The sequence below is a fragment of the Artibeus jamaicensis genome, unplaced genomic scaffold (genome assembly GCF_021234435.1).
Source record: "Artibeus jamaicensis isolate MK-2021 breed Jamaican fruit bat unplaced genomic scaffold, CSHL_Jam_final contig_387, whole genome shotgun sequence".
In the NCBI taxonomy this organism is placed as follows: Eukaryota; Metazoa; Chordata; class Mammalia; order Chiroptera; family Phyllostomidae; genus Artibeus; species Artibeus jamaicensis.
The window spans coordinates 45,760,029-45,778,536 of NW_026521812.1; the positions used below are offsets into that span (position 1 = coordinate 45,760,029).

The following is an 18,508-nucleotide window of genomic DNA, read 5'->3' on the forward strand; positions in this document are numbered from 1 at the left end:
GGTAATGGACCACTGCTGCAGTTTTTGTTGTTTTAAGGTTCCAATCTGTCACAAACTTATACTTTCAGAAATGAATGTTCAGATAAAGATAGACAAAATAGAAGCCTGGAATTTTCATTTATAATAAAAAAACAAATCTACTGTGTAAACTTGCTATAAAAATGTTTAGTTTCAATTACAGTACCTCTATCAGTAACAAAGTGTGACCCAAAGGTCACACTTTGAACAGCTCTGCTTCAGCATTGGCTGGTGTAGAAACTGACTGGGTCTTCACGTAATGGTTCCCTTCCACTAAAACCATCTCAATATTGTTCACATTTCCTATCTAAGTTCTAGTCATTCTTCACACTTAGCCCCAAGCCCACGCTGTGCTCAATCAAGTCGACCCAGTGGTTCTCAACTGGGATTCTGCACCGGCTCCAGGGGACATCTGTCAATGTCTGGAGATATTTTTTTCACAACTAGGGGGCGCTACTAGCATCTAGTGGGCAAGGGCTGGGGATGCTGCTACCCCCACAACAAAGAATGATCCAGCCCAAAATACAGTAGTGCCAATGTTGAGAAACCCTGACTTTCACCAACCACTGCCCTCCCAGATCATCTCCTTTACCAAACTCCCATTACACCCACGGTCACCACCAACCCAGCCTTCAATGATACACAGCCCAGCACCATTCAACAACAGTTGATTGTATCTGTGCCTCTTCCCCCGACTTAACTATACATTCCTCTGGAGGGTGCAGACCCTGTGTGTATCACACCTACATCCCACAAGGGACTCAGCAGGGTAGCTTCAGAGGAGCTACTCATCACATACCTGTCGGCCGATTTGTCTCCTTTCCCACCTGCTTGATAAAATAGAAACGGCAATAACTAACATCAACACTTGTACTGAACTACTCTTGGTTGGTATTTTTAAAAAAAGAACTTGCATCACTTAGCAATGTAAAGCTATGATAAAACATTAGCAAAAACATTGAATGAAAGATGTGGGTGGTTTGATTTTATAGTTTTGATATTCTCTGTTAAGATTACATATTTACTTTTCTTAAGGAAAGAAGTCAGCCAAGTGCAAAATATGTTCTGAATGCCACCATGGAAATTATATACAACTGTTCATACACACGCTTCTTGTTAATTAGAGGACACTTTGCAGAAAAGCTGCTCTGGCAAAACTTGCTTTAATAATCAAAATCCTCTACAGTAAAGAGGAAATCCTGCTGAGCATAGTATTTTCCACAGACATCAGCCAAAAGCCATGCCTTTATCCACAGCTGGAAATGCTGCTGTGTATCACAGCGGGGGTCTGGAAGATGTTGCTCCCATTTCTACATTAGCCCATCCTCAAATGTGTGCAAGTGATCCTATAAGATGATCTAGAAATTACTTCTACTTACATTTGAAAAATAATTGGAGGGACGACAGATCATTTTCACAATTACATTTTGCAGGGGATCATATAATTAGCTCCTATTTCCACAGCAGGCACAAAGTGAGACCTCTAACAAGTGTGGAGGCTCTTACCTGCATTTGGTGGACCCGCCCCCTCTATTGGGTTGGCTGTGTCGTCAGCTTTCTCCGCCCTCCGTGGGCTGCGTACTGAGCTAGTATAGTATGCCTTGCGTGCTGAAATCCAACCATCTCACCTCAGCTGGACACTTAATAGTTTTGATCTTTCACAACCACCACTAGCTTTCACAGCTTTTGCAAATCTCCACAGGTTCTAGTCCTTCCCACAGATGACCCTAATTCCTGCATTCCAGGTAAGACAAAGTGTCTTGAAGAGTACCTCCAAATTCTGGTGTCTGTACCTCAAATTTCTCTATGCCTTCAGCCACAGACATATGCATTCTCTATGCATTCCATCTTGACTCAAAAGAGTAAGTATAGAAATTAATAAAAGTGAATTGAAGAGAGAGAGAGCGAGTGAGCACAGAGGGTCAGCACAAAGGAAAAAGAGAGACTCTTAAAAGGTCAAGGAGCTATTGTTCACTCAACAGGTTTTCACAAGACCTTGCAAAGACCTTTCCATGTGCTAGACACTGCCCTGGGCACTAGGGGAACATAGGTGACAAAATGAGGCCTTTAAATTGATGCAATGCCCAGTCTGAGGAGGGGGCAGGGTGAATGGATCTTGAGAGCAAGTAACTTCCAAACGAAACGGGCAGCAACACAGAAGTGCCTACGCACGGGGCCTGGGCAGCTGAAAGGCGGGGCTCTGTGGGGAAGGTGTACAGGGAGGGACACGAGGCGACAGCAATGTATGAGAAAAGAACAAAAGCACAGTATCCGACATAGAAAGAGAAGCAGTGTAAAATAAATACATGGCGAAGAGGAAAAAGAGTCTGCAGCTGTACTGGAGGGTAGAAAGAAAGGAAAAGAGAAGGCAAAAGAGGCGTTGCACCACGGAGACAGGAGCAGATAAGTCAGTTTCTCCTGGAAGTACAGATTGAGGCTTTCTGTATAATTGACGCTCACCCCTTCAAACACAAACTTGTTATTTTATTTTAAACTATTTTTAGTTGGAAATCTTTCTAAAATGTACCACATGTTCCTGCACTGTTCGGCAGAGTGCATCAAACCAAAATATGCCAAACCTGATTGAATCTGTTCTGGATGAAGAATCACCATTATGATCCATTTTTGTATTTGACGTGGTGTCCTGACATTCTCAGAGTCCACTTACGTGTGAAGCCTGCTGCTTTACTTTATATCAATCGGCCACAGCTGTGCTTCTGGAATTCTCCACGTCCGCCTTCAGAAGGTAGCCGTCACCTCTCAGAGCTTCTTCTCCATGGGGACAAAGACCACTGTGGCCTACGTCCTTCACACTGTACTGGGCAAGGCTGTGAAGGGCAGCCTGCAACCTGCTTAAGGTGGAACAGCCAACTGCCTCTCAGTGGCCTGTCTGCTTCCTTCTAGGTCTCCCGCCTCATTCCACCAGGGGATCCAGATCTGATATCTGGATGCGAGAAGTCATACTATAATAAATGACCTATAATAATAGAGATCCTTCATGCCGCTGATTTAAGAAGCAGTAAAACCGATCATGTCCCTCGCAGCCTTCATATTCCCCAAAGCACACTTCTGTCTACATGCTCTAGTCCAGTCCCACTTTGACATGGTCACGAACTCGACACAGCTTCATATCTTTGATGCAGAAGCTACAGCAACAGTATTTCTTTTTCACTTGTTCAATAAACACTATATGCCAAGTTTTCTAACAAGAAATGTGGAGGAATAACAAAGACAAATGGAATAGTCCCTAGCCTCAAAGAACTTAGAACTTGTAGTTCAAACAACCTGGGTAGAAAATAATTATAACCAAGGGTGTACTGTACTGAGGCCACAAGAGAGTTCACGGGCTGTGCCACAGAGGGCTGGGGAGGTAGAGTCCTCCCAGTGTGGAGGGCAGAGGAGGAAGGGGGGGTGTGGGTGCACTCCACTGGGAAGCTCCTGTGCTTCAAATGAAAGAGGGGACTCTGCCTAGTCCCAATGCAGGGTGAGCACTGTCAAGGCAAAGGAAATGGCAATGGGAAAAGACACACAAGGCAGGGAGAAAAAAAGCCTGGTGCATTTACACAGTAGCCCAAACGATACTGACAGAATCATGCTGCAAAGGCAGGTCAGAATCAGATCACAGAGCTGCCCGAGATACCAGGCTAAAAAGTTTGGTCTTGAGGCTATCAGCTCTCAAGGGCCAATGAGGTTTCTCTAAGCTTTCTGAAACTAACACACCAATTTAATCTTTTAAAAGGATGAGGCTTCCCTCCTTCCCCCTTTAATGGAAAAGGAATGCAAAAGGTAAATTATTAATCATCTCATTCCTGTTAATTATCTCTTGAACCAAGCTCGCTATTAAAATATCACTCAGGAGCTAACTATAGAGCATCCATTTGTCCTGCTCTTACACTACAGGAAATGCCAATGGAAAAGGAGCCATTGAGTCTAAAACAAAGGGCGCAGGGACGTACAAATCAAATCCACGTCTGAGGAAGAACTGGGAGAATGACACTCATTCCCAGTCACGAACTAATACAAAATATTTTGGAAACAAAAAGTCTTTTAACCAATATTGTATGTGCCCGGGGGAGCCTTTTATTTAAGGGAAATCTTCTAAAGTCTTAAAAACAGCCACCTTCCCAACTCGGGAGATGCTTTTTTCTGTCTAGCTTTGAATATGACTTTCTTTGCCTTCATCCCAATAAGTATACCTGCCCTTGAGACTTATGGACAGGTTGGGTCATTTTAGCACTATATTCACATGACTGTGTTGGCCTCTGTTTTCTGTGTTCATCTTTTTTCCCAGTCAAGTTATGAGTTATTTGTTGAGGGTGGGGAGGTAGAGTAACACCATGTACTCATTCTGCACCCTGAACATGAAACTGGGCAGTGGGAAGTTCTCATAAACATGTAAGAACTGATGAACTCAACTGATTTCCAAAATAGATATCCCCTAACAACTCAATTCTGTGTTATTCACATTGGTTTGTGTATGGAATGGAAGAGAAAAAAAAAAACCCTCAAAGCTAGGAAAAGCCTTTAAAAAAAAACCTAAACCAGCTGTTGAAAACACCAACATTATCGCTCATCAGGAAAATGCAAATCAAAACCACACTAAGATATCACCACACACCCACTAAAATGGTAATAATCTAAAAAAGAGAGACAACAACAAGTATTGGTGAGGATGAAGAGAAACCGGAACCCTCACAATTACTAGTGAAAATGTAAAATAAAATAGCCGCTTTGGAAAACAGTTCGGCAGTTCCTCATAGTGTTAAATACAGAGTTACCATATGAACCACTAATTCTACTCCTAGGTATATATCCAAGTGAACTGAAAACATATGGCCACACAAAAACGCATACAGAAATGTTCAAAGAGTATTTATAATAACCCCAAATGGAAAAAAAAAAGCCCAAACATCCATCAAATGATGAACTGATGTGTTATATTCACACAGCGGAATACTATTCACATGTACAAGGAAACAAAGTGCTGATGCATTCTACACCACACATGAACTTTGACTACATTACACTAAGTGAAAGACAACAGACCACAAGGGCACATACTGTATGATTCCATTTACATGAAATGTCTAGAATATGCAAATCCACAGACAGAGCAGATTAGTAGTTGCCAGGGGCTGCGGGGATGAAAGAATGGAGAGTGACTGCGAATGGACTTGGGGTTTCTTTCAGGGGTGATGAAAGGTTTTGGAAACAGACTGTGGTGATGGGTGCCCAACAGTGAATATACTAAAAGTCACTGATACAACAGAAAAGGGTGAATTTTATGGTATATGACATCACAGTCAGAAAACAACAAGAACAATATCATGAGAAACCTGAAGTCCAGAGAAGCTAACTTGTCCAAAGACACAAAGCTAGTTATACGGCATCAACAGAACCACACTCCAAGTCTCCCGCCCCCCATGCAGTATTCTAGGTCCACAATACACCACTTTAGAAGTATCAGGACAAGCAGTATAAACTTGACACAGACATTTAATAGCTCATACCTCATCAGAAGAGGAAGATGAATTAAATAATCTCTTCAGTTCCTTCCAGTTTTAAGGCAATCTGGGTTTTCTCATCTCATGTGCATTTCCTCTCTGCTCGTACAGATTAGAGGAGGGGTTCTCCATTGGGTGATTTTCCTCCCCAGGGGACATTTAAGAATGTCTGGAGAAGCTTTTGGTTGTCACAACTGGGGTGCTGGGAAACTCCCAGCACCCAGCAGGTAGAGTCCAGGCACACTGCTCTGGGACTGCAGTGCACGGGACACCCTTCCATAACACAACATGGTTATGCGATAGAACCATAAAATGCTCAGATCTTCTTATAAATGCATTGCATCAAACTCAGGACCCACGGTCTAATAATTTAAAGAAAACTGTTTAATTAAAGCTTAATTATTTAAAGTTGAGAATTCACAAAATAATTCTCTTGAAAATTACTGCTGGCTTAAACTTAGACTTAACTCATATTATTAATAGCTGGCATTTCACTAAGTTCCAGCAACTAAAATGTGGATACTGAGATCCAGAGAAGTTAAAAGACTTGCTAAGCTACCCTCCTAGTTTGTACCCAGGTCTTTGGGTTCCCAAAATCCACATCTTTTCTTCATACCTTGCTTGCATCACACAAATTTCTTCTGTTTACCAAATTTATGAGGCTCTGTCTGTAAATTACATGTAAAGTATCTGATCTGTGCCAAGTGTATGAACAGCGGCTCTGCATCCCCGCTCCTGTGGGCCCTCCTGCGGGCCCTCCTGCCTGCCTGTGGGTGTTGACCATGGTATATTCCCTTTAACCACAGCAGCAGCCTGCACTCCCACAGCCCTCCTTCCGTCCCCTCCAACCACTGACAGCCCTGACCCTGGCCTCCTACTTGCTGTACACTTTTGCTTTGAATTCCCACAGTAGACTCTGATATCTTAATAAACTCTACCAAATGGATACTTTATTTGCAGGGTAGAAAACTGTTGAGAACTGCTCTGCCTGGTTTCAGAAATTGTAACTACCCCCCATGGCCAAGGATGAGTGAGCGACCTCCGGAATGCAAGATGCAGGAGACAAAGCTTGTCTCTGGTAGCGAATGCTGCCTCAGTTTCCTCCCCTTGCCCCCAAAGCATGGTTGATGTTGATGTTAGGTAAGACTCCTCACAGTGTGGGGCAACCTAAGCCAGACTCGATCACCTGGCAGGCCATCATGGAAGGACTCAGGGAGCTGCAACAGAGCAGGAGCAATGGACCCTTGCCCCCTCTCACCCTGCCCTGCCCTGCCCCCCCCCCCCGGCTATGTGACATAGCCCAAGTCCCCATGTCCTCTGGGAGAAGCGCTTCCTGGCTCTAATCCACTTAAGCCTGAGAACCTGATGGGTAGGGGTGCAGCTCCTTGCCTTGTTAGAGCAGTATCCGGGAAGAAATCTGGCATAAGAAAGAATTCCTAAAAATCCTGTGAAACCTGCTTTGCTAAGAGTGCTTTCACTCACATGTTAAGGGTCCGAGCAGGAAATGAGTATGTCTCCCAAAGTTTCTGCAAACCCCCTTCCCTGACAGACGCTGACTCAGATTAAACCTTCAGCTTTCTTTGAAATGTTATCTACTGTTTGATCCTTACTGCCTACATTCCTGTGTATTACAACCCAATAAAGACCCCTGGAGGAAGGGGCTCCAGGCCTTTTTCCTCTGAGAAACTGGCCACCTCTCCTCCCCAAGCAGATCATGTCTTGGTAGTGTTTACTTTCATCCATCACGGAAGGGGGGGTGGGACTTGAGGGCAAAGTCACCCCCTCAGAAAATGGGATATCATCACCCCATGGAGAAAATGTCTCCCAGGAACCCAGGATCCCAAATAAATAGGAGGGCACACACTCCCACCACCACCACTTATCCTGGTACATTTCATGTTGCCCACGAAGTCTCAAGAGATTAATGATATCTGCCCTCGATCCCATCCCTGGATTCCAGCCACAGGGACTAAACCTTTCCCTCTCCCTTATGACCCTCCCTTCCCATCTGCTCCCTCCAATTCAACACATAAATCAGTTCCACTCAACTTTATCACACAAAACAAGAGAATCATATTTGAAGCAAATCTGGTTTTGGGACACCCCATAAACAATTCCACATTCCGTTCAGAGCACTGCCTATTCTAACTTCTCCTCAATCTCCCATACCTTCCTCTGGCTCTGGGACATGGCCTTTAGGAAATAGGATGGTACAGATAGGGGTATCTGGACCTCTGGAATCTATGAAAAGGCAAGCTATTTAAAGTTTCTGAACTTCAGCAGTTTCCTGAGAGAGAGAGAATACAAATATAAATGGCTACCATGCAAGTTACTTTAAGAAAGAAAAACAACAAACAAAAAGTCCTGAGTACTTCTTGCAATAGGTTTAAGTGATTGTTGTGATGATGATGATGACAACATAATTCTCTTTCCATTTCAACTCATATTCCTTACAGCTTTTATCAGTCTCTGCAGAAGCAAAGCCATTGCCTTCACATGCCCTGAAGACACTGTGACTACAATGACTTGCTCAATAGCTGAGTGGGGACCCCTGGAACTGTTCTTTAGGAGTCCTGCCCCTCCCCTTTCTTTAGCTTGACCTCACACACTGTAATCCTAGCCGGCTCTGTGGGTCGCACGATCCAGGTTCTCACTGGTCTCTGATTATGGGCTCTTCTAGTGGGCAATGTGGGCTAATGAGAAAAGTATTGAACACAAACTCAGAAGATGGGGATTCCAGTCTGGATTCATGGAGCTAAATGATCCTAATGTTACTTAAACACCTTGTACCTCAATATTCTCATCTGGAAAACAGGTATAATAAACCACAGTTTGTAGGGTCATTGCAAGGTTTAAACAACCTGCAGGAAAAATCCTATCACATTGCTGGGCCCACGTAAACACTCATTGTTTACCTGAACCTGACCTTTCAGTGCCCCAAGGCTCAGCATGGTGGATGAGTATATCTTAGAATCGACCTATTCCTGTATCTTTTTCTCTCTCCTGTCTCCACTACCTTTTCCTGTAAAGCCTGCATTACCTCATTTATGACCCACCCACCTGCCATCTACCAGGTGTGAGAGCGCCCCACATTCATGTCACAAGCACTAAGACTCAGCATTCAGTTTCACATCCAGGATAATCCCTATCTTTGCAGGGAAGTACCACTCATCTTCATTAAACACAGAGATCCTGGCCCTTCTCCACCACCTGCACCCCCAAATTAGGGGTGAGACATTTGCAGAGGATATTATCCATCACTTCAGTTTGGTGTCTCATATTCCTGTCATAGACTCAAAATAGACTACATTCAGGCACACAAATCTGAAAGACGGAGTCCAACTGCACAGAGTCTAAGGCAGAGCTGACATATTTGTAGCATGATCCCTGGCCTTCCCTCCTCTGGTGCCAGAGAAGACACCAGCAGTCAATCACTGTTTGTTTCCCAGACAAGGCTCCACAACCCAGCTCTCCAGGCAGCCACCATCAGTCAGAGCTGTCATTTGGGATGAAATCTACTCACCAAGTACAGGAAGCTTTAAATCAAGCCAGAACTCTACAATCATGCAGTTTATATTCATGCACAGCAAAGAACAGTGCCCATGCGCACACCAGTAGCACTTTGTAGGCGGTGAATAAATACGGTTTAGTGACTCATGTACAACATGCTATATAGCCATGAAATGTTCAAAAATTACAAAACTCTAATTAAATAGTTTGTATAGGGAATGACCTCAAATTGTAATGTTCTTATTAATTCACATTTCAACTAAAAACTCTTTATACTTAAATTTATTAAAAACTTTCCAAAAATTACACCAGCATATACCCTCAGCTAATAAGTACTATATACTGCAGATATTTGACGATTAATAATCTTACATGATCCAAGTTTATAATTTTTATTTTTTATTACTACTATTGCTGCTGCTAATGATGATATAATAGAAATAAGAGATAACATACACTGAGAACTTACTGTGTGCCTGGCACTCTGCTAAAAAACACATAGGGAATACTTCATTCATTCGGTGCTCATGATAATCCTGTACAGAAGGCAGCAGCATTTACAAACGAAGAAGCCGAGGCTGCCTACCTAAGGCCACGCCCCTCACGAATGGCAGAGCTGCGGTTTGGACTCAGTCCCTGCCTCACCCCAGAGTGAACCCCGTCCTCCGATGACAGATAATCCATACATGGGAAAGAAGGAGACACTGGGTTTACCATAACCTGACTCCAGAGTTAACTATATCAGCAGATATTCAACCCAAACACCTACTTTGGCCAGGACGTAGTTTGTCATAAAAGGACAGTACAACCCCAACTCCTCTCAACTGAGGACCCAGGCTTAAAGAAATGGCCAATTCCCACTTGCAGGAAGTGCCCTGATGAATATAATAACCAAAGTAGAAAACCAGTAAACTTCAATCCACATGGGAATGTCATGAACGAAGAAGACTACACTCCCACTCCTTATGCAACCCACAGAAGAAAAACAAACTACTCAAAAGCTATGCTGTTGTTGTTACTTTGGGGTTTTAGTGTTGCTTTGCTGTGGTTTTAATATGGGATTGGTATGCTGCAAGAGTTGCTTACTTTAACTCTGTATGCATTTACCAAATATCTCAACTGACCTGACAAGCAAGTCAGCTAACTGGGTCTCTCTTACACGCAGTCCTCCACTGCCAAAGCCAGTAGATCAATAATGACAAAAAGTCATTTCCTGATCTGGGCCATTACCAGTATGAAATGGAAAATGCATCCTATAATACTTAGAACCCTGTGCCCTCGGTCACAGCCAACATTCCATTTCCGGCTTCGGAGTTCTGAAGCAATATTGGCAGAGAGCCCGCAAAGGTTCCACAACAAGACAGACACACCCGAATGTACACATGTCCTGCTTTTCCACTTTCGGGGGTCAGTCCCAGGAAACCCCTCTGGGGGTCTGCCAGATACTGAGCCAGCTCAAAAGACTCAGGTCCTTTCAGGAATAAAAGATGCCAATGGCAACAGAGGTTCAGAACCATGGTTTCTCAGCCTTTTGGGCAAATCAAGGGCAGAGGGAACCAGATCCAGGGGACCAACTACATTGCTCTAGAGTTTCCCAGGGGCTGCAACAGCCTGAAAATACCCAGGTTTGTAGGTAGTGGGGCTTCAGTCTGCCAGCATCTAGTTCAACTTTTAATCTGACAGCAAAGCTGTCAAGAGTCCAAAAGGGAAATATTCAACTAAGTGCTTTTCCTAGATAGATTTCTTTTTCAGAGTTTAGGAAAAAACAATCAAACATAAAAGAAATAACAACACTAATTTTAAATTACCATAGCCTAGTGCCTGAGTAAGGAGCCAGTACTAGCAGATAAGCCCAGATAAGCCTATTAAGAGGCACAAGATCTTTGGATTTCATGAAATGTTAAAGGGACTCATCCAAGAAAAAGAAGATAAAAAAGTTGAACAGTGAAAGGACAGCAAACTTACAGTTATCAACAACCACACCTAAAACAAAAGCAAATTAAGAGGACAGCTAGATCAGGATCTTCATAGAAATGAAGATCTCATGGAGGGTTAGCAACAGGGGAGTTGGAGGAGAAGAAGGGGGGAGAAGGTACATAAAATAAGTAGCATAGACGGTAGGTAGAAAATAGATAGGGGGAGGGCAAGAATAGTATGGGAAATATAGAATCTAAAGAACATGAGACACATGGTCATAAACTAAAGGGGGGGAATGGTGGGGGTGGAGGGGAATGAAGGGGGGAATAGAACAACTGTAATGGCATAATCAATAAAATAGAAATTTTAAAAAAAGAAGCAAAAGAAGGGAAACTGTACTGCCTTAAATGAGATCACTTGGTTGCGTGGGACGGGTACGGGCTGCCGACCTCTTAACTCTTCTTCCCAATCCCCTTTCTCTCAGCACTGCAACCAACCCCCCAAACTAAGCAAAGGTACATACTGATCACTACTGGTCTAAAAAACCACTCAACAGAAAGGTTCAATGACATGTTTGTGAGCTACGATCATAAAGAGGGCCCTAAAACAATAACTGCACATAATCAGTGGAAAATTTCCAATGAATATTAATAAGCATTTGCCAGTTCATAGAAAGATATTCTCTAAATTTCTAATTTGGAAAGCTATGGTCTTTTTTTTTTACATAATGGATAAATAGTACAACAGAAATTAATTAAAAATGCAGGAATGTAATTTCATTCAGGACAAGGTAAGTTTCTATGAACTCTATACAATAACACAGATAAGAGAGGTTCCTGCTGAAAAATTGCTGAAACCGAAAAGGGTCTCATTCTGAGTTTAGAATATGGAGAATAATTTTTTTGAAAAAAGACATTTAGCACCTTAAATAATTTCTTGATCCCATTTTTAAGGGTGCATTTCAAAATAAAGTATTTTAAACTTTTATATATAATGGTCAGTATGTCACGTTAATTTTTATTTTTAAAAGTGATATATTCACTAAGAATCTAGACTTTTTCTACTCCATTACCCAATTCTAAGTTAACTGGGGGAAAAGAAAAACACAATTCATTTCTATATGCCAAGAAACTTTTTACAAATTAAACATTTAAAAAAATCTAAAGGAGAAATATTTTTTGGAATTAGTATCTTACACTGCTTCCTACTGAACTGTTGAGGTTTTTGTTTTTTCCCCCCTAAAGCTGCTTTCCTTTTCTGTTTTTGATCAAAAAATTGAAAAACTGAAATATAGACTCAAATTAGTCTTACATTCCTGTAACGTGGAAAGCATTTTATATTTCATATTATAAATGTTTGTCAACTCTTCATTTCCTCAAATATATGTTTATTGAAAGTGTCCTAAACCAAATAGGTAAAAAGCCCCTAATTTCATGAAGGAGTCCATGACCTTGATTATATTTATATTTACAAGTTTAAGATACCATTGTAGAATAAAAATATCGAATTTGGGGAACATTAAAATGAACTAGAAAAACTGAGGTGAGGCATTCACTTGGGGTCATGATAAATCTCCCCTCCCAGCAACAGACCTTGTTCATGGACCCTCATTCCATGTAATCACAGCCGGCTACTGTCTTGAAGATTCCAAAATCTGCTCAAAATCTTTTCAATTAAAGGGGGAAATTCCATCGATTAGTCTTTCTATTTCAACCCTCATATTACCTGCTGTTACAGGTACAACCATGTCCCCCAAAGATGCTGAAGTCCTAATCCCTGGTGATTATGAATGTGGCTTTGTTTGGAGAGAGGGTCCGGGCAGATGACCCAGTTAAGGTGAGGTCAGCAGGATGGGCTCTAATTCAGAATGACTGTGTTCTAACAGAAAGGGCAAAGGTGGACACGGACAGACACACACACAAGAACGCCATATGAACATGAAGGCAGGTATCTTGGTGATGAAGCTACATGCCAAGGAACCCCAAAGACTGCCAGCAAACCATTGCAAGACAGGCGAGAGGCATGGAACAAGAGCCACTCAAACAGCCCTCAGGAGGAAGCAACCCTGCTGACACCTTGATCTTGACCTCAAGCTTCCAGAACCATGAGACAAGTTTCTGTTGTTGAAGCCCCCCAGTTTTTGGTACTTTGTTAACGGCAGCCCTTAGGAAACTAACACACATGCCTTCCCAGCCTGACCTTCTCTTACAATCACATCCTCTTCCTTACATCCCAACTATTTCTGCTTCTGTTCATTCGTGTATGCTCCCACCTCTTCCAGACCCTCACTCCACACCCTCCCCTTTGGCACTGTTCCTCCTCAGGGGTCCCACTGGCATTTTGCCTGGGGCAGTTCTCATAGGGGACTGCCCAGCACACTCACTGCAGGATGTGGAGTAGCCCTGGTACGCCATTCACCCAGGGGGCCACAGTGCTCAGAACTTCTAGAACTTCTGGTCTAGAAGCTTTGGAGCCACCTGCCCACCTGAGTGTGGCTCAGGGTCCTACCATCTACTATGTATGACCTCATCAGGTCAGTTAACTTAGGTCTCTTCAACTATAAAATTGGAGTAATTAACTATCAAACCCTGGTCATACAACTCTGAACACTAAATCAGTTAAAGACGCTAAGGAGGCCAGGCTTACCCTTACTAACTCCTTCTTGCATTAGAATTGCTTAGGAAATAATGCCCAGTCTGTTCTACATAATCGCATCCTGACTTTGACTGCCTTGGAACTCCTTTTGGTAGCTTCCTCACACAGTGAAGCTTCACTAAATACATTCTGTGGAGGTGCAATTGCTTAACTGATCATTGCATGTTTAAGATAGTTGTAAGTATACAGAGCAGCTGGGTATGCCTTCCACAGTGGCAAACAGTGAGACAACTCAGAGTATAGTTTCTATGTGTCTTCCCACCATCCTCACCCTACCTGAAAACATACCGTATTTTGCTGCATCTAATGCGCACTTTTTTGCCTAAATTTTTGAGATAAAAATAAAGTTTCAAATTATACATGGGTATAATGATTACATGCCATGGATATAATAATTCTGTGTATAATACACACAAAACTGTGGGTGAACATTATACCCGGCAAATTATGGTATTCACCGCCCTGGGTAAGGCTCCATGTTTTCCAACTTGGCTTTCAATTTCTCTGTAACTTTTGTTCCCAGTGAAGGTTCCGCTCCAACATCCAGGGATATACTGCTGTCTAACTCATTTCACCAGGCCCATGGAAACAACCCCCAAGGCACTGAGTCCCTCATTCTCCTTGATTAAACGTTTATATCCCAAGTCTGAGCTGCAGAGCGTCAGCTATGATTTGTGCCACAAAGACAGAGATTAAATCTGTTCTCCTGACCATCACACACACCACACCTAGCACCTAACAACACCTCACACAGATCCTGGTACTTAGTAGGATTTCAATGAGTGATGAATGCAAGAATCAATCCATACATGAATGAATGCATTGCTGAATGAACACATGAATGAATACATTCAAGAGTCAGGAGACCTGGCTTCCATTTAACCCTCATCTCTGCACTGACTGATATAAATGACCTCAGGGAAAGCCACTGAATCTCTATTCCCAAATTTCCTTCCTGTGAAATTAGGTGGTTGGACTTCACTAAAAATCTCTTTGTTTTCTTCCTGCTCTAAAAATTGAGGACTTTAATGAGGAGTAAAAGACTTTATTTCTTCTATGAAAAATTTCAGTCAACACTGGTGAGTGGGGAGGGTACATTTTTCTGAAATCACATACCAGCAGCCCCTCCCTGTCAGAGAGCACCTTGTTCCCTGGAGGGGAAAAGGCTCCAGAAATCATTCGAGCTGCATACACTGAAGATATCTCCAAGACACTGAGTACGATGGAGTTTGTGTGTTACCGTAAGCTTCTTTCAAGGACTCAGAGTCTGTACTGTCCTCAAAAAGGGTCCATGGGGACCTCTGCCGCCTGCTGTCTCCCACCCAAAGCTCTCCCTTTCCAGCCTGAACAAGGTGGGCTCATGCACTGACTCCCAGGCTCCAAATCTAACTCAATCCCTCTCTCTGCCATCTGCCTAAGGCTCCCACATGCATATTTCATGATTTCTGGCACATTTCCTCCTTATCTGACATCCTGCAATGCATCCCTCTGCTGCTTATATTATTTCTATCTCTGGTAAGAATGTTCCTGAAAGAGGCATATGTCCTTGAGCTGGACTTCATTACGGGTGGTTTTACCTTTCCTATCTTATCTCCCCACCTGGTCCCCACGTGAATTCCTTGAGGACACAAACCACACCCTCTATTCTCTTCCGGTTCCCCACCATACCAAGGACAGAGTTAGGCAAGGAGAAAACCCTTGGAAAATAGTTACTGAATGAATTAAATAATGAATGAATGAAATAACTGGCTGATTTCAATGTTTTTAAATTAAAAATTCATATTAACATATTTCCTGCTTAAAGTTACAAGACCCCCCCTTTAGGTGTAAAACCAGTATAAGCCAAGTATACTATTGTCCTGAACCTGAAATAAAATATCCTTCACTACAATATGAAAGACAATAAACATTATCAGGTGTATAAGAAATCTGATTTTTCAGATATCCACTATCATAATAATGTGGAATCACTTTTATTTCCTAGTAAAAGTGGGTATTACCTGGAGCCCAGAGGATAAAACGGCAACCACCCTTTGGTGTTAATTATTTCAACTACCACTGCTATCTACATGTTGAAACCAGAGAGCCTGGGGAAATCGAAACAAGATATGAGCATTTTCTCTAAATAGAACATTTGAACCTATTGCTGATTGGGGCACAGCATCTTTTTAGAAATTCCTGGGACTTACTTAGCTAAGTCTAGTTCTAGTCACATTCTTCCCTTGAGGTTTAATAAACATCAGCTAAAATGAAACGGACTTGGGAATCAAATTATTTGTTCTCCCATGCACTTGCTAGACATAGCTGGTCACCGAATAAAAGAGTGTCAATGGTAAACACCACGCTGCTGGAGGGAAAACTTCACAGCCATACCATCAAAGCTTAATATACCTTAATGCCAGAAGCCCCATTAGCCTCCCCAGCCCAACAGCTGACTTAAACAACTTCATTATCTCTCAGAAATCATTATTCTTGCACATGAGCATAAAGTTATCATTGCCAAAAGTATCAATATTATATAATTACAGAGAAAGTATATGGATATAGGAAATACTACAACTGGAGAGACTCTATGACTGTGGATTAACTGAGAGTTGAAAAGAGTCCATTAAGTAGATAGTATTTATGAACCGTAGATTTGTGATAACAGTATGTCTTCCAGCTCAAATCAAACCATGTCAGAACACAGGATGGTGAGTGGTCCTGAGACACCACAGTAAAACACCAAAGGAAAAATAAATTCACTTTAAGGTTTATGTGTATATTGCTAAATTAAAAGAAGCTGTTTTGTGGGTTTATCCACATTTACCCAACTGATGAAGTCAAAGCATTTTAAAGCTAGAATACAGTTCTAAGTTATTAATCACACAATCCTTCATTCTACAGAAGACAGACTCAGGCAGAGATGAGGCACCTTATCTAAGCTTATAGCACTAAAGAGTTCATTTAAACTTAGGTTTCCCCCCTTGCCCATGTGGTTCAGTTGGCTGGGCATCTTCCCTCAGGCCAAAGGGTCACAGTTTGATTCCTGGTCAGGGCACATGCTGGGTTTCCCAGTTCAAGCACATACAAAAGGCAGCCAATAGGTGTTTCTTTCCCTCTTTCTCCTTTTCTCTCCCTCACTCTAAAATCAACAAGCATGTCCTCAGGTGAGGATTAAAAAATTAAATAACAAATATTTAGGTCTGTTAAGTCTAGCTTCATATGCAAAACAGAACATTAAAAATTAAAAAGGCACATAGCATGCTGGCAATAAATATTTGTTAACGGAATCCAGGAAACAGAGATACAGGGTTCCAGAACTATCCTGATACACTACCTATTGACAGGATAAGCCAAGTAATTGCCTCAAGTTTTGACTTTGACTTATCTAATATAGCCTAGGCTTCTTAATACTTTAAAGCATCCCTTATGCAATCAATAAAATGCTACTGGAACAATTACTGAAGCATGCTAGTTGGTGGTGAAATCGAAAGCTTTGTAGCACTCTTATGAAGGAGTGCATTTGTAAAACTCTACAAAACAGTATGGGTTTTCAAATACATGAAGGGTAGCTTCAGTGGAGAAAATCTATAAAAGACAGGTATGACTAAGCAACCACAAATAACTAGAAACACCACGACTACCAGGAGTCTGGGGACCAGAACATGCTTGCATATAAAGATAAGTTGGTATTTCCCATCTATTCCTAATGCAAAAGGGAGTCTTTTTTGCATTAAACACTACACAACACTACAGTGTTGATTTACTTTTAAATAAAAAGCCTCGGTGGAGGCTTTTATGGATTTATATGGATTTGCAAACAACACTTTATTCCACCCGCCATCCACCTGTTTCACAAACAAATTTTGGAACAATTGGGTTGAGTTGCTGGGCAGTCAACTGGCCAGGTCAAATTTTAAGCAATCAATACTGCACTTTTTGATGCACTTGTATATGTATTATATGTCTCACCAACAAGCCTCTTAAATTCATAGTTTAACTCTTAGCTAAGCAAACTAAGTCTTAATAATCATGTAGAACACCGCTACATGTCTTACTGATTGGGCTATCAAGTATACCACTGAATTTTCCTTAAAGTCTTAAATCTACCTATTTAACTTCTCTTCTTTTTAAGAATATTAAAGAATATCGACCAAACTAAGTAGCTTACAATAACTAAAGAGACCATCATTTATACTTCCCCCTGAGATGAAATTGACCACGGCATTACAGGGGAAAGAATCCAAACACACATTTACATAAAGATGTAAAAATATTTACAGTATTCGGGGCAAAACATTTTTTTCCAGGCACAACAGGAAAAACCTGGCTTACTTTCCTCTTCGAGCAGGTATAACACTAAAGAAATGCACTTGGTGGGGAAGGCAGGTAGAGAGCAATTTCCACTTAAACTTGTTTCATTCAAGAGGTAGGATAGCAAATCAAGCAGGCGAAAAAACTCCGGTACAAAACTTAATCAGGCTTGAAGTCCAAAATCAGGAGTAATTAACACCAAGGAAAGTAAGACCCCGAAGCTCTTAGACCACCCCTTCCCCAAATTTCCGAGCCCCACAACCGGAGCTGCGGGCTCTCAGCGCTGTCCCCCTCTTTGGCGGTGCAGGGTGAGCCTGGGGTCCCCCACCCACCTTTGCTCCCGCCCTTTTCATTGTCCAAGTGTGAATGGATCACCTGGCGGGCGCCAGCTCGCACCGCCGGACTGACGGACTGACGTGCCGCGCGCGGAGACGCGCAGAGACGAGCCCGGTGCGCCTCCCGCAAGACCCGCACCCGGTGCCTCCTACCCCGGCTAACCCGACCCTAGCCTCTACGGGTCCCCGCCCTGCTCACCGCCACGAAGCCGGAGGACGAGGCAATGAACACGCGGACGACCATCCTCTCGCCGTGCCCGGACACACCGTCTG

The 18,508-nt window shown here is 42.4% G+C and overlaps 1 protein-coding gene across 3 annotated transcripts in view; it reads right to left on the bottom strand.

The window, feature by feature from the left end:
* SH3BGRL2 (SH3 domain binding glutamate rich protein like 2) overlaps window positions 1-18,268 on the bottom strand; it is a 61,183-nt gene extending 42,915 nt beyond the window's left edge. The window contains exon 1 of one of the 3 annotated variants that reach the window (XM_053664900.1): window positions 18,233-18,268. In XM_053664900.1, the coding sequence (XP_053520875.1) occupies window positions 18,233-18,253 (21 nt within the window). In that variant the 5' untranslated portion in view covers window positions 18,254-18,268. Of the gene's footprint in view, window positions 1-817; window positions 896-1,397; window positions 1,495-18,232 lie in introns of those variants that run through there. The other 2 variants (XM_053664899.1, XM_053664898.1) reach the window with 2 other exon arrangements.
* Between the last annotated feature and the right edge of the window lie 240 nt (window positions 18,269-18,508).